Source organism: Cimex lectularius, unplaced genomic scaffold (assembly GCF_000648675.2).
Source record: "Cimex lectularius strain Harlan isolate CLEC.00 unplaced genomic scaffold, Clec_2.1 scaffold108, whole genome shotgun sequence".
In the NCBI taxonomy this organism is placed as follows: Eukaryota; Metazoa; Arthropoda; class Insecta; order Hemiptera; family Cimicidae; genus Cimex; species Cimex lectularius.
In genome coordinates this window covers 308,450-327,247 of record NW_019392680.1, presented here as the reverse complement: position 1 = coordinate 327,247, position 18,798 = coordinate 308,450, and the positions used below count along the sequence as shown (strand labels likewise).

Here is an 18,798-nt window from a genome sequence, read left to right as displayed (position 1 = left end):
TCCCTTTACGCGCGGCACACGGTTGAGTGCACCATGTTGACCCACCACTTTGGACGGGGCAAGCGGGAGAAGTCGGCTTGTCAGTTTGATTAGTTTGTGGATGTGGTGGCTTCTACACCAAACCTCACGGTGTTCTCTGTTTGATTAGTCTGTGAATGTGGTGGCTTCTACAAGAACCTCACAGTGTTTACATTATCATCCGTGAGCGGAGGTGAGTCGCTCTTAACTTGATAAACTAAACATGTGATAAGGCCTATGTGCCAGGGGCGCACGTTAAAGAAACTCATTGCTTAACACATTGCGATGTTGAGATCGTGGTGAAGAGTTCCTGGAAGGATTGGATCTGATAGGAGTTAGATACTTTGGCTGAGCCCAATATTTCCATACCGCCCAAGTCGGTTTGAGTAAAGTCTTGAAAATTAGTCTTTTACTGTTAAGGATAGTTTGGTCGACTGTCTAAAAGTCGAGAAAGAAGTTTGTATCGTTTAGAAATGTGTGGTGATTAGTGACCGTTAATCGGTTGAGGTATACAGGATGAAGGATTGCTCACCATAATGTGAAATTAATACAATGGCGTTTATTTTCATTTATTTTTATACTCTACTTTTGAGCCAACTTTAGGGAACGAACGGCAATACGTAATCATGGTGGGTCGATAGGATTGCAGTGTCATCTGCAAATGAATACACTTAAACTAATATCTTGTAGGTGATCCTATTATCCCCTCAAGAATATTAGTAGGCTACTTGCATATTAGGGTAGCCTATGTATACTTATGGAAAGTGGTGGACAATGATTACCACGATAGACATAAAAGAAATTCGGTCCTCAACCAGTTGGTCGATGTTTTCAAAACAAAGGATACAAATGCAACGAGAGATGCGGTATTGATAACCCCTAACGGTGATCAGAACTCGTAGTAGAGAACTTAAGTTCTTTGTAGTTCATCCCTGTAGCGAGAAATCGTAATGTGGTTGCCAACCTTTCATGTAGTGATGATTTCTCTCATGACTGTCTTTTGTTTTCTAATCAAGGGGGTAACAAGCTGGAGTAAATATAAATAAGATAATCATTTTTTTTTTGTAAGGTTTTGGTTGAAATGAAAAAAATAGTGTCACGAAGGGATTCGAATCCATGACATTCGGTTAAATACACCGCTGCGCTAACCACTTGAGCTATCGTGACTTCGATAGTTCGATCCACTCGGACACCAACTCCCCATCTCAACCTACAACCTTTCGAATTTTCTCTCTTTTTGCCATTTTTTGGTGCCACCTTAAGGTGGCCATTCACGATCACTCCAAATGGAACCGTGCCAAGCCGTATAGCTCCATTTGGAGTACCTGAAATTTGAGGGGGCATTCACGACCGCTCCACAGCCAGTCGCTCCGAACGTCAACTAGTGAATTACCTTCTCAAAACGGATGACGATCTCTTGTGCTACGGGCACGCCAGTTCAGTTTTGCCATTGACGTGTTTTTTGGAACGGCGTCGCTCCGTTTGGACTGCTAGGAGCGATCGTAAATGGCCACCTTTAAACCTTAACTCTCAGGACCGACTTTTGCCCAATTCATTGAACATGTTTCAACTTGCAACTATTCGAAATATATTTATCCGACAATATTGCCAGTGGTTACTCTTACGGTAACAAAGAAAACAAAAATGTCGTATGTTGAAAATACAGTGAACGATAGAATTAAAAAAAACAAAAAAACTTTGAATATGAAGTACGCAATATTGGAACGACCGAAACAAGTCAGAGAGAATTAGGAATTGAGTTGTTTTATTTATTCAATCTCGTTCGATGAATTGAATCTTTTTTTAGACGGTTTTTCTTATACGTCAGAAAGCAAAAAAATGAAACGCCTGAGACCGGACGATTCGATCGATACCAAATTCATCAGATTTTAGATCTCTAATATAATGTTGATATTCAAATGCATTAATGTCTTATAATTTAATTTCAGATATAACACAATATCAGGCAGCACTTTCAAAAAGATAAAATTTATACTCTATAAAAATTGATGTAATTAAAGAATATTTTTTATAATTTATTATTTTGGTAAATTATAAATTAATAATTTTAGTAATAATAATTCTTTTAAGCTAGTGTTTACTTATCAAAATAATTTTGAATTTGAACATCAAGGATAAGGTCATTTTGAAAGAAAAGGAAACTCTCAGTTTCTCTGTTAAACTTTTGAAGAATACTCCCCTATAATCAGTGCTTCAAAACTTAAATATTATTATTTGGAGATCGTGAGGTGCGGTCTGGTGTGACATAGGTTTTAGAGAATCATTATCTTTATCATGCCAATGTTTCGACCTTTAGTGAAATCATCTTCAGAGCCTGGGATTTATAAACATTATTTATATTTTACATATAAATGTAGGCTATGAAAAAACACACACATTAAACTCCACACATTAAATATTATTACACAACAAATCATTAAAATAATAATTAAATTTTTCAAATAAAACTCTATCGTCATTTGGAGCGCCTAAGGTATTTACATAAATTACACTTGGACACTGATAATCCTTTTTTGCAAGGTGCAGTTTTCTAAATTTACTAAGTATGGGCATAGTGCTAAGAAATGTTCTCCTTTTTTTGGTTTATGACTTATAATTAAGATTCAACAACATCATCTACAATTTATAATATGTCTCGTACTTGGATTGCAATTGCATTAATTTACAGTTTTCAAAGTGACTGATATCTCCTACTTTTTGAACCATGTAATACACTCAAAGAGAAAAACCGGACACTTGTATTCATTAGCTTATGAAAAATTACTTGGAAACATAATACAAGCTATAAAGATTATTAGTTGACTTAAAATCTAAACACCACGTTAATAATTTTTTGTTTATTTTTGTAGATGTTACTGATCCTTTTATATTTTTCATTACAATTAATTAAGGTCGATGGCCATTTCATTTGTCGCCGAGAATCCACTCCGATTACACGACATTTGAAAAATGGCAAAAAGGAGGTAAAATTGAAAAGGTGGGGTTGAGATGGGATGTTAGTGTCCGAGTGAATCGAGGTCACGATAGCTCAAGCGGTAGAGCAGCGGCATATCTAGCCGAAGATCGTGGGTTCGAATCCCGCTCGTGCCATTGACTTTTTTATCTCAACTAAAACTTTAATTAATTGTAATATATTAATTGGTCAAGCGGACCACGAAATTAGTGAATTTAATATATTTTTATATTAAAAATAAAGAAAATCAATTTGATTTCGCTCATTTCAGAGCCAATTTGTGAGTGAGTTAAATAGTTTCCTTTGACAGAAGAATATATTTAAGTAAAAAGTTAATAATTATTTTATTTCTTTTAAAGCATGGTTTTAAGTCGAGAAGATCTCGCCTAGGTTGATGTCTGGGCCAACAACTGACGTAGCGTCTGTTCCAAGCACTGGATGTGTCTCTCTCTACCACCAACGATGGTCTTCATATGCTTTGAGTGTATTAATTAAAACTGATAATTGTAACTGGTAAATGATTGAACTAAAGTACTTTAAGGTTATTCTTCAGGAAGCTGTTAGGCCCATTCGCTCCATATATTGGAAACAACTTCCTGTTATGCATGATAATGCTCGACCATGAATGTAGCTAGGTTATCATCAACTTAGAAAATGTTGGGATTATCCCGATCAATTGGCCAGCGCGTTTTCCTCACATAAGTCTTATCGAACACTTTTGAACACCTGTCTTGTTGACGAATGGGAATCTGTTTCAATAGACTAAATTCGATCGTTTATTTACTCGATGACTGCTCTAGATGCTATTAAGAACAAATCTAGGTAATAAATTATTAATTAAACTTTAATCGGTCACTAAGAGACTTTCAGGTGTTTTGGAAATTTTTCTTTCAAACATCATAATTAAATCATTTTTATTAAAAGTCGTGAATTTCTGGTCTCGTTTAATTTGGTTTACATTGCAATAAGGATCTTATATTGAAACAAGTACATATAGTTGGAAATAAATAACAAAATACCAGGGTCCGGTGATTTTGTCTTTGAGTGTATCAAGGGTGTTACAAGGTTAGATATCATTACTGCCATGGAGGATTAACTAAATAAAACTTAGTTCAGTGCCAACAGAACGAGGTTTCTATCTTGAATCCTTCCTGAGCAATTAACTAACAATTTGGTAATTTTAGTCTAAAATCAGATTTTTTCACATAAAATCGTAATTTCCCAACTTTTGCGTTATTAAAATACAAATCTGATCTTTATTGCGCCAACTTTAGTTAAATAAACAATAAACTTTCTACAACATAAGAACATTTCCGTTGAAAAATAAGCGCTTCCGAAAAAACAGTCGCCGCTCAAAAATAACAAATGGCAAAACCGATCTTTTTTTTTAAATACTCAATTGTGGCTTGGAACGACTTTTCCGTCACAGTTTTCGGGCATTTAACCAAAGTTGCTTTATTTTATAAGTATTCCAAGGACATACGCACGTTTACCTTGTTTAGAACTTTTCTTAGTGAAATCTTTGCGAGGTTGAAAAACGTGATATCTGGCCCAAGAAGAACATCAACCCAAGAAAATCGTACATGTGATATTTTTAATGAAAACATTAGTTAGTAATAAAAATCAGATCAATTTCTTCGTTATTTCCCTCATGTCATTGCACGTGATTTCAATTTTCTTCAAGGGCTTTTCCCTCGTTTCGATGGGCGTGCTGTTTACTGCACCTTTCAGAGCAGCCCCGTTAGTAAAAATCTAATGGGGCCAAATCAGGACTCCTCGCTTGCCATGTCACGAGAGGACTATATCTAATCTTTGTTACCATCTAATAAATGATTTTTAAATGTATATGTTTATGTTGATTGATTGTGACATTATGTTAATTTATTGGAATGAATGTAAGTTATTAGATTCACTAGCTTTAGTAGTCCGCTTGACCAATTAATATTTCTCAATTAATTAAGTTGAGAGAAAGAAAAGTCAGTGTCACGAGCGGGATTCGAACCCAAGACCTTCGGTTAGATACGCCGCTACACTACCACTTGAGCTATCGTGACTTCAATCCGCTCAGACACTAACTTCCCACCTCAATCCCACCTTTTGAATTTTCCCTCCTTTTTGCCATTTTTGTAATGTCGTGTAATCTATTTGATTATCGGTGATCTATTTTTATCTCAACCAAAACCTTAATTAATTAAAATAAATAAAATAAAAAGAATTTATTTGGTCAAGCGGACCACGATACCTAGTCAAATGTAATAAGTAAAATGAAGTATACTTCACTAAAGCTCTCCGTGGCCATTTCATTTGTCGCCGAGAATCATATACATGGATCGAAGTCACGATAGCTCAAGTGGTAGAATAACGGCGTATCTAGTCGAAGGTCGTGGGTTCGAATCCCGCTCATGACACTGACTTTTCTTTCTCTCAACTTAATTAATTGAGTGCAATCTGTTTATCTCTTAACATGAAAGCTATATATACACATTTTTTCAAATTGATGTTCAAAATATAATCGTTCATAATCATGTAACATTAGCGATTTTATAGATAAAACTAGAAATATGAGGCCAATTTTTCATTAGATAAGGTCGCGAGTAACCCCTTGAAGTTACGCATTATCAAGTTACTATTGTAGATTCATGCTAACTGATCACATCAATGTGTACTTGGTTAAAATCTGCATGTGAACGCTAAAATTAATAGACTCAAATTTGTAGACAAATTAATTAAAGTTTTTTGTTGAGATAAAAAGTCAGTGTCACGAGAGGGATTCGAACCCACGATCTTCGTCTAGATACGCCGCTACCTTGCCTCCTGAACTATCCTGTCCACGATACCACATTCCAACGACATTGTCCAGTGGAAGAGTCGTTTTTTATGTTTACACAAAATCATCCCAAAGATGTCTCAGTTAACCACGTGTTATTTTAATATTTATCTTTCGTTGTTTCAGTTTAATAATGTACTCGATTGTACTGTAGAAGTCATTTGACGGTGGTAATTAACTTGGAGGCGTTGTAATGTGTTCGTTCCATGAACAGAATTCTCAAAGTCCATTATCCAGTCGGTCTACAGTTTTTCGAATTGTTTTGAGTTTTCAAAAATCGGGAAATGTTCAACATGCCGCATTTTTGCCCGTTGGGTGCGTAGACAAAGAAGGGAAGTATTGTATTGCAGTTTAAAACTTTAATTTTATATTGAAAACAGCTATAAAAAGTAATACAATAAAATTTGTACTTCAATAAGGCATTTCATTAACGTTATCACTAACTACCTCGATGAGCGGGCTGAACGTAGGGTGTTAGAACCTGGGTTTCGCCGTCGTACCCGTCGCTTAAGTTAATCCCAAATCTATTCGATTGGGTTCAAATCAGGACTTGACCTCATTAAGAATCTCTCACCGATCTAGTGGGCAAATGGCGCTACATTTTTTACGATTATGTCTCGTAAGTACATTTGTGAAGTTAGAGATCTTCCTCGCGCAACAAACAATTCGGTTCGAGGGTCAAAGAAAATTCCACCCCCAGAACAACATTGACCCACCGCGGAATGCCACCTGAGCAACCATACAGCATGGGGCGTACCTTTCTCCTGAGCGTTTCCATATGAAATTACGCCCATCGGTCATAACAGTGAGCGATGGCTGAAACGCCTTCACTGTTGGTAGCCCCATTTAAAATTAGAATACTTTGATGGTAGTGGAAGTGAAATGGATTAATAATCAGTGCATAACGGTAAAATTTAAAATTTTATTTTCTTTCATATTTTATTATTTATTTTTATTTCAGATTTAATTTTATTTCAATTTGTTTGTAAAATAATCACTGATCCCGGTTTTTCTTAAGTGGGGCGAAAGCTACGGCGGCCTTGTCGACATTGAAGATGGAGTAGAATTTTCCGAAGAAGGTATCACCGAAAATCCAAGGGCTAGATTCATCGGTATTTTGTCCTGAGAAGCCTGCCAGGCACACAGTAGAATTCTTGATTGTATACTGTAAATACAGGTTAAAATATTTTATATTATTTTAAATTAAAATGTTAAAAAATAAATGGCGAAAGGTTGAACTTGCATGTGAAATGTAATCCCTGGGATTGAGAGTGTACGGTTTGTTCATGATATGGAATGTTACTTTTGGATAGCCATCAATTTTCTCGCAGTCCACCTGAATAATAGAATGTTGCCTTATTATTCAGTCAAATTTTAATGTTGAGTGATGGTTAAAATGTTACCGATCCAAGGTCGTCGTTTATTCCTAATAAATTAAGGAGCTTTTTAATGTAACTCTCCGGCCCAACAATCAAGGAGGTGCCCGTATCGGCTATAGCATTAAACTTCCTTAGCCCAACGTCGGCCTGTCTGTGTTTTACATTACCCATGTCAACAGTTATTCTTAAAAACAAAACACGCGTTAAGATCGTTATCGTTCTACGTATTATTTATTTGTGTTTGAAAGCATACTTGTCAACCGAAAATTGCCAAAAGTGTTTATCGTTTACAGGTATGTATTCGATATCAACAGGATCGAACATCTCATCGTTCCAGCCTCCGAGAACCAATTCTCCGCCGTTCGTATCATCCTTGTCACTTTGGAAAAAACGAGATGAGTATATTGAAAAATAAAACTTTTTTTCATAATATTTACCGATTTATGTAGAAGGAAAATACGTTTTCATGCAGTAGATTTTGTGCCATCATCACATAAAAAGGTGGGAGGAGCTCTTTCGTAGCACCGCTTGGGAAACTCATGCCGAAAATACCGTCATATTCTGTATTGGCGAAGCCTTCGCCTGGCAAATCTGTCGCCTCGACAAACGATACGTTCTTCACCGTAATATCGCTTATCTTAAAATTTAATCAATAAAAATCAATTTAATAACGTTTTTTTTATAAGAATGGCAAACAAATTAAAATTGCGGTATTTAATAAATGATACTATTGACTTTTTCAGATGTATACAAAGACAGTACCGTTAGAGTATCAGTGGATAGAACTCCTTTCATTATACCCTGGTAATAATCTAATATTTATTTTGTTGTTGTTTTAAAAGTTTTGACAAATGTAGAAACCTAAACACTAAAATTATAAACAACAGTACAGCATAGTATTATGCAACAGATTTATATGTAATTATTTTTTGTGTAATTGCAGTCTAGTTTTGAAGAACTATGTACAGAAAGTAGGAGTGTGTGGTGATTAGTGACCGTTAATCGATAATTATTCAGAAATCGTGAGATGCGGTCGGGTGTGATGTAGGTTTCAGAAAAACATTTTCTTTATCGTGCCNATCTCAATACAGATCGAAACGTTGGCACGATAAAGAAAATGTTTTTCTGAAACCTACATCACACCAGACCGCATCTCACGATTTCTGAATAAATAAAGTAGGTGGTTTATGGACCGACAAACACCTGAGGTCATCGCCGGCCCTCTGTGAATTTTCCTGCTTTTCTGGCCTTTCATCAAGCGTATTTCGTTTTTGACTGCAGCCATTCGAACGTCTCGATCAGGTTTAGGTTGAGGACTGACTCTGCTTTTAAATTCATTCTACGTCGATATCCTAAAATGCTAGCTACGTTTGTACTTCAGGTTGTCAAATACAGAAAAAATCGACATATATATTACATATTCACTCCCCCAGAGTACTCGACATTCCTCGGGGAGGGGTTGAATCCAATCCATTCTCGCTACTAACTTACTTTTACTCTTCAGACGCCAACTCACCCCACATAAAATCACATAAATTATGTATCATTATGCTTACTTTATATTACATAAATTATATATTATTATACGTCACACACACATGCCGCATAAATTATTTAACTCGCAAATTAATAAATAAATGTATTCATAAATAATGAGATAAATAAATGTACATGCAATAAGTTAGTAACAATTTTCAGTAATATGAATGTATAAATATTTAACAATAGAAACATGAAGTGTTAACCAGAATTAAGGAAGTCGAAATTATAACATCGGAAAAAGGCCGTTAATAAATGGTGTATAGCCTGCTAAGGCAAGACAGGTGGTGTCACCTTTCTTTGTTAAATTAATTTCCTTTGCCATTCGAGTTTTTTGGGCTATCTTTTTAATAAAGTCTGAAAATAATTTATACTCTACTGGGCGTACGATTATTTCTTTGAGATTGTTCTCCGTAATAATCTTGCGTAAGTTTTCTTCCAGGCAGTATCTTATATACGCGTAGATTGCACAGTGAAGAGCATCGTGCATTGCGTCACCTGGTAAACAGCATAGGCAAAGTGGTTAGTCTACACATTTGAATTTGTGTAATTTGGCGGGGAAATTGCCGTGCCCTGTTAAATATTAGGAAATTACATAGTCCGGCGTTATAAGTTTCATCTTCCATTTGACGATTACGTCAGGAAAGTAAATCTTTGTGATGGCTCCCTTCTTGATGTCGTCCACCTATTTTGCCATGTCTGCAAGCATTCTTCCACTTTGCTATTTATTATTTCTTTTTCATTTTCCGTTCCGTTTGTATTGTATTTTACAACCGCAATCTCTAATTCCAGATCTATTGGCAACTGCCCAGATCACTTGGAGTGCTGCTGTTGAGACTGTACGATAGCTCTTTGTTGTTAGCAGTAGAGCTTTCGTTTGGGCTTGTTCCAAGGGTTTTAAGCCCGCTTTCTTCATTAGTGGTTGCAAGCCGGGGAATGCGTTTCGGAGTATGCCTAGACAGATGTTTTTATACATAAATACATAGCCGTGATAGTCATATCTCCACGTTGCTTTAATGATCCATCTTAATTTGTCGTACGTCCTTAAGATTTTTGCTTTTATATGAACCAAGTGGTGATTAATAATTAAGTTCTTACCTAGGGTTACTCTAGATATTTCACCTTATCGACCACTGCTATGACGACTCCATTGTGAATAAAAGAGAGATTTCCTATGTTTCTTCTTTTTATCAGCAGGGCGTGGGTGTTGCCTATTGCAATTTAAGTTTTTGTTGTTTACACCAATTTTCAATGACGCCAATAGCTCGCTGTCCTGCGGTTTGTACTTTCGTTACGTCATTGCCTTCCGCTAAAATTGTTAGATCGTCGACGTAATCCACTCTTCTCACACCCTCTGTCCTAAGATCTCGTTGAAAGTCTTTGAAACTATACTCCATAACAGAGGGCCTAGTATGGAACCGTGTGGACATCCTTGCTTGGACGGTGAGTGTCAATGGTTTGGTCATTTATTTACACATCTGTCATGTAGGTAATTCCTCACAAGTAGGATGACGTCGGCTCCCACACAATGGTTTGATATACAGTACACTACACCTGGCTACCAGGGAGAGTCAAACGCAGCGCTGATGTCGATAAATATTGCAACGACTTTCTTAAGGCGGCTCTCATTTACATCAGCGCGCAATTTTAAAATGGCATCTCGTTGACCAACCATTTACATAGTCAAATTGTCTTTCTGACATTTTTTTGACGTCTTTGATCCTATTTGCCATGATGTGTTCCAAGCATTTACTCATAGCACTGAGCAAACAGATAGGTCTTCGGGCCTTGGCTGAGTGCGGGTCAGATGTTCCTTCTTTTGGTAGCAAGAGTAGCCTGACCTTCTTCCAAGCAGTAGGAAAATATCCCAGTCCCAAACAATCCTCAAAAACGGTACGGAGGTAAGGTGCAAGAAGGGATGCACTTTTTGTTGCTTCGTTCCGGTCCAAGACGTGGGCCTTTATTCACGTGCTGTTTACGAATACAAGCTATCACTTCCTCATCTGTTGGAGTCCCGCATTCTGATGTCATTGATATTTCAGTTACTCATTTTCAGATGGCCTGGAGTAAATCAGCTTCTTCTGTGACGTGTTCTTGAGGGAATATGTCGCTTAGTTGTCGGATATAAGACTATTTTATGCTGCAGGCGATGTTATTACCTTTTTTAAATATGGCGGAAGCTTCTATTTTATGAGACTTTTGACGGGTCTATACGGTAGGCACCAACTTCCCTCCAGGAGGTTTCGCCACCCTTGCTTTTGGGCTATTTAAATTGTATTATGTTACCTCCTCTTTTTCGCCCTGAATGATGCTCGGAGCGTTTCCCTGATGATAACATTTCTTTCCCAGAGCATTTTTCTTCTAGCCGCGGCCGTTTCCTTCTTCAATTTTAACAACGTTTTATCCAAGTCGGTTGTTAAGGCCGAGATTTTATTATCGATTTATTCCCTAGTCGTGACTGGCCAGAAGAAATTTACGGGGTTGCGGCGCAATTGATCGGCTTTAGCTTCACACCTTTCCTCTAAATTTACCCTCTTCGTTACGAACCGCTTCAGTTTATTAACGTTAGTCGCTATCAACTTTAGGTTTGATCCCTTTGTTTGAAGCGGGGCTAGGTCTATGCATATTAGGGCATGGTCACTATTAGTCGCTGCGGCATCGATTATCATTGAAGACCTATGCTATGTATTGGTCGATGCGGCAATCACACCGATGTGCGATGTGCCTCTAGCTCCGATAAGAGTATGGGGGGGGGACTCATTTTTATTGAATATTTTCAACCCTAATCTAGATGTCATTCCTACTATAAATCCACCTTCATTGTCGTCATAGGGTGATCCCCAGGTCTTGCTGTGTCCATTCGTGTTCATCGTGAGGATAACATGATTTGATTTCGTAAGGAGGACTGTTTTAGCAATTTAAGCTTCGATAGCAGCGGCTAGTCACTGGCTTCTTCCTGCCTTTTGCTGGGGAAAGTAAGCAGTTATCATAAGGACCTCTTTATCATCCCAACCGGTAAGAGCTGCCGCTTCAGCCCCCTGGCTCTCTAGCGCTAAGACTACGTAGTCGTGCAAGGGGCAGTTTTTGTCACCCGTCCTGTGGGTGTCACTTTTAAATTTCCTTTCGCAGCAGCTAAAGCACTTTAAAGTACGAGACGACGGGCATTGAGTGATGTCATGTATTTCTGTGGAATATTTACACCTATGTGTGTTTGTACAAAATCTTGCAATGCGTCCTTACCTTAAACAATTGAAGCAGAGATTTATTTCTATGTGGTTATTATTGTTCTGAGGAAAAGTCTTTTGCTGTTCTGAATCGTACTTCGTGTACTTCGATTAGCCAGTTAGGAGACCGCCCTCTTTTGATTTTGCATTTTGGTATAATTTTTTCGGGCGCCCATATATCATTATTTTGTTCAATTAATTCATTAACAATTTCTTCTTTGATATAGTCATCTAGTACGTCATGCAAGACAAAACTAGGGTTGCGCTTTGCTATCTCTTCGACGATCAATTTGAAGTTTTTTATTTGAATACATTCTTTGATGCTAGTTTTTTGTAGTTCATCCTCTACTAAAATAGCAACTCCGTTATTTCTGGTTGTTCTCATGTTTCATACTTGGTATACAAACTGTAAATGAGTAAATGTAACCACGACGACCTTCCTGAACGCGGTCCCATGGCGCTGGTCCGTCAATGGTGCCGTAAAATCACCCCTCCCCTAGGGAGATTACCCCGTAATGCGGCGGAGGCTTCCTGATGTATGGGGAACCGTGGTGATACAGGTACGAATGGAAGTTGTTCCCATTAAGGTATTACTTCTTCGGCGGTTCACTATCCATGTGAAGGAGTAATCTGTGCCATGAGATTCTCAGGTGAGGATAATTACGATTTAAAACCTTGTAATCTCGGCGATACGATATTAGGTAAGGCTCTAGTAGCTTTCCACCCACTCAAGAAAAAAATGTTTAAATATAACTTTATAATTTAAAAAAAGTTGTTATTGTATATTAAATGAAAATATGAAAATATTGTTTATTGTAATGCTTTAATTGTTTTACATATGTAAATAAAAAAAGTTCTATAATTTGAATTCAACATCCAGCGAATTAAAATTTAGAAGGAAGAGTAACAATAGATCTTAGTTGCATGATTGTGAGAAAATATAATACATGCCGTGTTTGGCTGTATGGTTTTTCTTTAAAGAAAAACCAAACTCATATAATTTTCAATTTTTCGCATTTTCGAAGCATCAAGAGCTTCCTCTTTCTAAATATTTTTAGTCCAGAAATGAATTGAAGTACTCCTTTCTAAAATGCCGGCAACCCGAGGCTTCATTATAACCTCATAGTTGAAATACCCTCGTATCCTGTCAATAACATTTTTGAGAAGGAAGGTCCTTTATGCCTTCGAAGGTATATTAATTGACATTTAATGAGCCTGGTTGTTTTACTTGAAACTAAAACAGTACGAATAGCATGCCTGAACAAATATTAACAAATTTTGAGGCAAAATAATTTAGTAATTATAAATAATGTCAACCTGATAGTAATAACAGTAACGATTACTTTGATTTATATCACTGTTGTATAAACATGGCATGAATGAATAAATAAGCTAATTATTGTAAATTATACTTCAAATTCAGCCACGTTAAGAACCCCAAAATATTTAATATTAATAATAATTATGATGGTTTGCGCAGGTAAACTTGTGAGTGATTAAAAAAAGCAGAAATTGAAGAATTTATTAATTTTTTTAAAACCACTTACTTGCATTCGTTTTAATAAACTTGATTAAAAATCGATTAGAAATAACATACTGAAAGGTAAATGATAGTTTATCTTCAAACAGCACTTCAACGACCTATAAATGTTCTGATTTTGCCAACATGGATGATATTCCGCAATAGAAATGGGTCCACAAATCCTCATAGTTCTGGCCGTTTTCTTCTCCTGTAGTGAAGCTTTTGTAAGGTAATTAACGTTTATACAGTGTTTAAAAAAGCGTTATAATTGGTGATAAACTTAGTTTCATTTTCCCGTGGTTTTGGTACAAAGGATTGTACCACCATGGTGCTCATCCACAGAAGGATTAACGGTAGACTGTGGTCGGCCATTCTTCTGAAAATCTAGTACATCCGGTGTTAAATGTGTTTTGTGTGCTATTATGATCGTATGAATATAAGTGAAAAGATTTGTATTTGATTTTTTCAAAGGTTATTTGAAGCTTATGATTGCCAAAGATAAGTAAATAGGCAAAATTACTAGATTATATGTTTAAAAGTGCCTTGTTGGATATTTTTGAACCTACAATATCTTTCACGTCTGACTCGTTTCATATATTTGATTATAATGTGAACACTTTCATTAAAACAACCTAGCACGTGGTATAAGTAAACCAAGGACTAATTTTAAAAGCGTTTTAGAAATACGACACTGCAACAAACTCAGCTCACGCCCAACGTTCAGTGTGGTATCATTTCCTACGTACACAGTTGAGTCGGAAATATTCTGAACTAGACAAATAGCATGTTTGAGTGGATTAGGGACCGTGTAACGTTCTCGTCTATATCGTCGATTTACTATATCTATATGGTTGATTTACTACCCTCTGACAGTTAATAACTCCGTTTTTCAGGGCAACATTCAATCATCACAATCGAAAACCCTTCCTGGCAAACTTAATCAACTACCAATCTAGTTTTCCTTACTGCAAAACTTTTGTAATGTTAAACAAACATTTCGTGTTGAAAAGGACATTTGTTACATTCTCTATTGACACACAACAATTAATGACACTAATACATTACTGTAGAAAATGTGATTACAAATAAACTTAATTAACCTGGAGATAAATAGGAAAGGTAACATATAAAATCAGGCTGATGTTTATTGTTTTGTTAGTTCTAAAAGTAGGGTTACGTTAAGAACGTCAATTGGTTTTTCAGCCAAATTTCATTTTTTTAGTTAATTCTTTCTATTCAAATGCAAATGTTTTAAGAAATTAATTTTTATCAAACACATTATAAATTGTTTTATATGCTATAAAATCTCGAACAAAATACTAAAACAGCCAAAACTGTACCCGCAGGAAACGTGTTGTGGGAAATCAATGCGTTAAAGGCGAGGCGGACTCGGCGGGGAAATAATGAAGTGAATCTTGAGGAAGCGGGAACGGGTCAATTCCTTGGCAAAAGATTAAGGTCATTGTGGATAGTGAGGTTGGATACATAGTAAGAAGGTTGGATAATTCTGCTTTGGACTTTTGAATGGAATATTTGGATTTGTTGGATGTTAGATGGTTTGGAGGATTCTAGGTCTCCATCCGTATGTCCAATAAGGCGAGGTTATGTTTTATAAAGCGTTAATTTGTCCTTTACCGCCATGTCTGATTTCTGTCTTACACGTCTTAGAACTTGTCCAATCGTCTATTTAATTTTTATAGTTTGAATCCTGTGTGAGGATTCCAGGTCAGTCTACAGTCAAAACATAGCTTTTAACATTTTAATTTTGTATATTGTTTGTTTGTTTAAGGTTCATATGTTCTTGTTCAGTTTCAATTTCTACATTTTACATTATACTTTAATGAGCTCAAGATGCTCCTGGAGATGGCTTGTCTAAGATTGAAGGTAGGAGATAAATTGTAATATCCGGTAGATGGTGTTAGGATGTATCGGCCAGCAGTATGAACGGACCTAGAATGCTCCCTTGTGGGAAGCTGGCCTGGATTGGTATTTTCTCATAGAACTCATTGCCGCGCCTGCCTCCGGAACAACTATCTTCTAATTTTTATATAGGAATTTAAGGTTAGGTAATAAGGGGTGGGTAGGAACTTCTTTAGATAAAAGAACTCCCTATGCCATGCCCTGTCAAAAGCTTGGGGCATTTGTAAAAATAACGACGAGGACGGAAATTGGCGTGAATGACATTATATAAATCTAGGATGAATAGTAGTCGTTTTAAAAGTTTTTTTTATATTTTGGACATTACTGGGAGAAAGCTGACAGGTAAGGGGAGATCTGGCTGGGAGGTTTGTGGGGATTTTGTTATGAGAGCGATTATGGAATATAATGTTGAATATAATACTAGGGGATGTGAGAGGTTCGTAGGAGTGAATCATAAATAATAGTTTAAAAAAAACAACTATTGCCTCCTGGAGTATATGCGAGTTTATGAGAGTATATGCAAGATCGTGTCCTGAGGATCTTTTTATTTGGAGAATTATGAATGTAGGACTTTACTTCAGATGGCTTGAAATGTTTAATAGGGTGATAAGAAACAAGTGGGATAAAATTTAATTAATCAAATTTTTAATATATATGCATTTTGCATTTAGTGTTCCTTTAGTGAGACTACATCGACCAGAGGATAGATCTAGGGCTCACATCCAAAAACTATATAAGCAGAATGTACTGCTTAGAAGACCTGGCGTAATGAAAGAACCACTACGGAATTTTATGAATGTGATTTATTTGTATATAGTTTATGTGAAATGTACAGTAGTTATAAATGACTTATCATACGCAGGTAGAATATTTCGGTAAAGTCTCACTGGGAACGCCTAAGCAGGATTTTCTTGTTTTATTCGACACCGGCTCATCCAATTTTTGGATTCCATCATCAGTGTTATCAACAAAAGGTAAAACGGAGTTGTTAATATTTCTTTTTGTTTTTTTAAAATAACACGTAACGAATGTCCAGGGCAAAAGCAACATAACTTGTATCGTAACGAAAATTCCTCAACCTACAAACGTAATGGCACACTGCTTCAAATATGGTACGGTTCTGGAGTAATGAGAGGACTGATTTCTACTGACACATTGACCGTATGTTATAAATGATAAATTAAATTTTGATATAATAATAATTGTGAGAAGACTGCGATTAAACAGAGTAAATGTTTTGAATTCAGATTGGCCAACTATCAGTTGAAAACGTGACTTTTGCAGAAGCCATCAGTGTCCTTGGCACTGCGTATGCTCAAGCGCGTTTTGATGGAATTTTAGGTTTGGGTTTCCCGACCATCGCAGAGAATGGAATTCGCCCTCCATTGTACATGATGATGGACCAAGGACTACTGCATGAAAAAGTTTTCTCTTTCTATATTAATCGGTAGTTCATGTGTCTTTTTCTGTTATATTCTGAAATTTAAAGGCTTCTTTTATACAGCGACGAAAATGATGGGAACGGAGGAGAATTGGTTCTCGGTGGCTGGAATGATGACATGGTCGATCCCGCTGATATTGATTACATTCCTCTTAATGAGAAGAGCTACTGGCAGTTTACCGTGGACAAGTAACTCGTACAGGTTTCGATATTCTTCCTCTATTTCATACGTAAAATATATTTTACAGGATCACAGTGGACCATGTTGGAAAAAGTAGCTCGCAAATCGATGTAGGGCCAAAAGATTTTAATGCCATCGCTGATACAGGTTCTTCAGATATATTTGGACCATCGCAAACCATTGGGAGGATTTTACATTTAATTGGCGCTAAAATCGTTAATGGAGAAGGAATTGTAATATTTCCCCTATGGCATTATAATAATTATAATTTAATGAATGTCAATGTTTGAACATTAGGTGGACTGCGATAAAATCGATACTTATCCGAATGTTACATTCCACATCAAGGGAAAACCGTACACCCTAAATCCCAGGGATTACATCACATCTGTGAGTTGTAACGATTTGAACTTTTTATTTGACGGATTTTAACCTTTACAGTATGGTTATTGATGTTCTTTTCAATCTGATTCGCAGTACGTGGTCAAAAACAAGAAAGAATGCGCTGCAGGATTCTCAGGACCTGAGAATGAAGAGACATCCCCATGGATCCTCGGTGATTCATTCTTGGGGAAATTTTATTCTATATTCAACGTCGACAAGACCGCTATAGCATTTGCTCCACTCAAGAAAAAATCGAAACATTAAATATACAAAAAGTTATTACTACGCATTATGTATTATCATCATGCTGGGGGACCGCGGTAGCCGAGTGGTTAGCATGAGAGACTCTCACGCCGCGGTCGTGGGTTCGATTCCCACCGTCGCCTCTGGCCCTTTTTTCAGAATAACCCCCCAAATTTGAACACACATATATGAATTGTCACATGGCTAATATGCATAGTTCATAACGCCAAAAAAAAAAAAAAAAGAAAAAATCATCATGTTTGTAATTATTGCAGCTAGTCATTATTTATTATTGAAAATTCTGTTTAATATTCAGTTTTATGGAAACTAAAGCCATTTATAATAAATAAATTGATCAATTACGGAATAGTACAATCTCAAATTTTTACAAGCATGTACATAGTTAACCCTATCACCTTTCTCAGACAACCGACAATGTTAGATTTGGTAATTTAAAATAATTACCTGCAAACCGAGAGAATCACCTTGGGTTTTCCAGTCGGTTGTCAGCCTCGCTCAGTCCAGCCACCGAGGTTGGGCTCTGGGGGCTACCAATTGCTCGGTAATTTCAAACTCCAACGCAATCGTTTACTAAATTCAAATCCATTTATTCATAATAAATTCTTTCATATTTACAAATCATTCACTCAATTTTTGGTGGAGTACTCGATTTTTGTCCATTACACTTTACACCTATTATACAATGCGACTGCCGATAAGTGTTGAAAATTTCAGGACGTTTTTCTACTCACCATATGCAACAAAAAGACTTCCTATAAACCCTCGTCCAAATCTCAACGATAAAGGAGTAATTTCAAGGTTTGAGTTTTCGAAACTCAAGAGTCAGACGGTTTTCCTGGAAAAATTGAGCGTGTGCTTTCATCAACGCCAGTTTTTTTTTTCAACAAAATATTTGGGCCTTCCAGAAGCGCATTCCAAAAAGGTGGGTATGCCACTGGAAGCTGATTGAACGGAGAACTTTTGAGGGAATTTGCAAAGCTCCAGGGTTTGTAGTTATTAACAGTCACCAATTCAACATTTTCAAAAAATTCTAAATTTTTTGTTTTTCTGAACTTTTTGTGCAGAATTTTTTCATCAATTCTTACAGAAAATTTAAATTCTTTCAGGTAACACAAACTAGATTTT

General features: G+C 36.5%; 2 protein-coding genes across 2 annotated transcripts; one reads left to right on the top strand and one right to left on the bottom strand.

Moving 5' to 3' along the window:
• Positions 1-6,813: 6,813 nt before the first annotated feature.
• On the bottom strand, positions 6,814-7,685 carry LOC112126476 (cathepsin D-like). Its single transcript, XM_024225622.1, has 5 exons — positions 7,636-7,685; positions 7,452-7,577; positions 7,223-7,382; positions 7,063-7,155; positions 6,814-6,984 (listed from the first exon to the last, which is right to left on the bottom strand). Exons 1-5 carry the CDS (start codon positions 7,683-7,685, stop codon positions 6,814-6,816), a joined length of 600 nt encoding a protein of 199 aa, XP_024081390.1.
• Positions 7,686-7,733: 48 nt separating this feature from the next.
• LOC106672749 (lysosomal aspartic protease-like) lies at positions 7,734-18,277 on the top strand. Its single transcript, XM_014404407.2, has 10 exons — positions 7,734-7,821; positions 7,942-8,002; positions 16,075-16,201; positions 16,266-16,377; positions 16,440-16,564; positions 16,651-16,850; positions 16,908-17,033; positions 17,093-17,258; positions 17,323-17,415; positions 17,503-18,277. The coding sequence occupies exons 3-10, from the start codon at positions 16,172-16,174 to the stop codon at positions 17,671-17,673; spliced, it is 1,023 nt and encodes a 340-aa protein (XP_014259893.1). The 5' UTR covers positions 7,734-7,821; positions 7,942-8,002; positions 16,075-16,171; the 3' UTR covers positions 17,674-18,277.
• Positions 18,278-18,798: the final 521 nt, after the last annotated feature.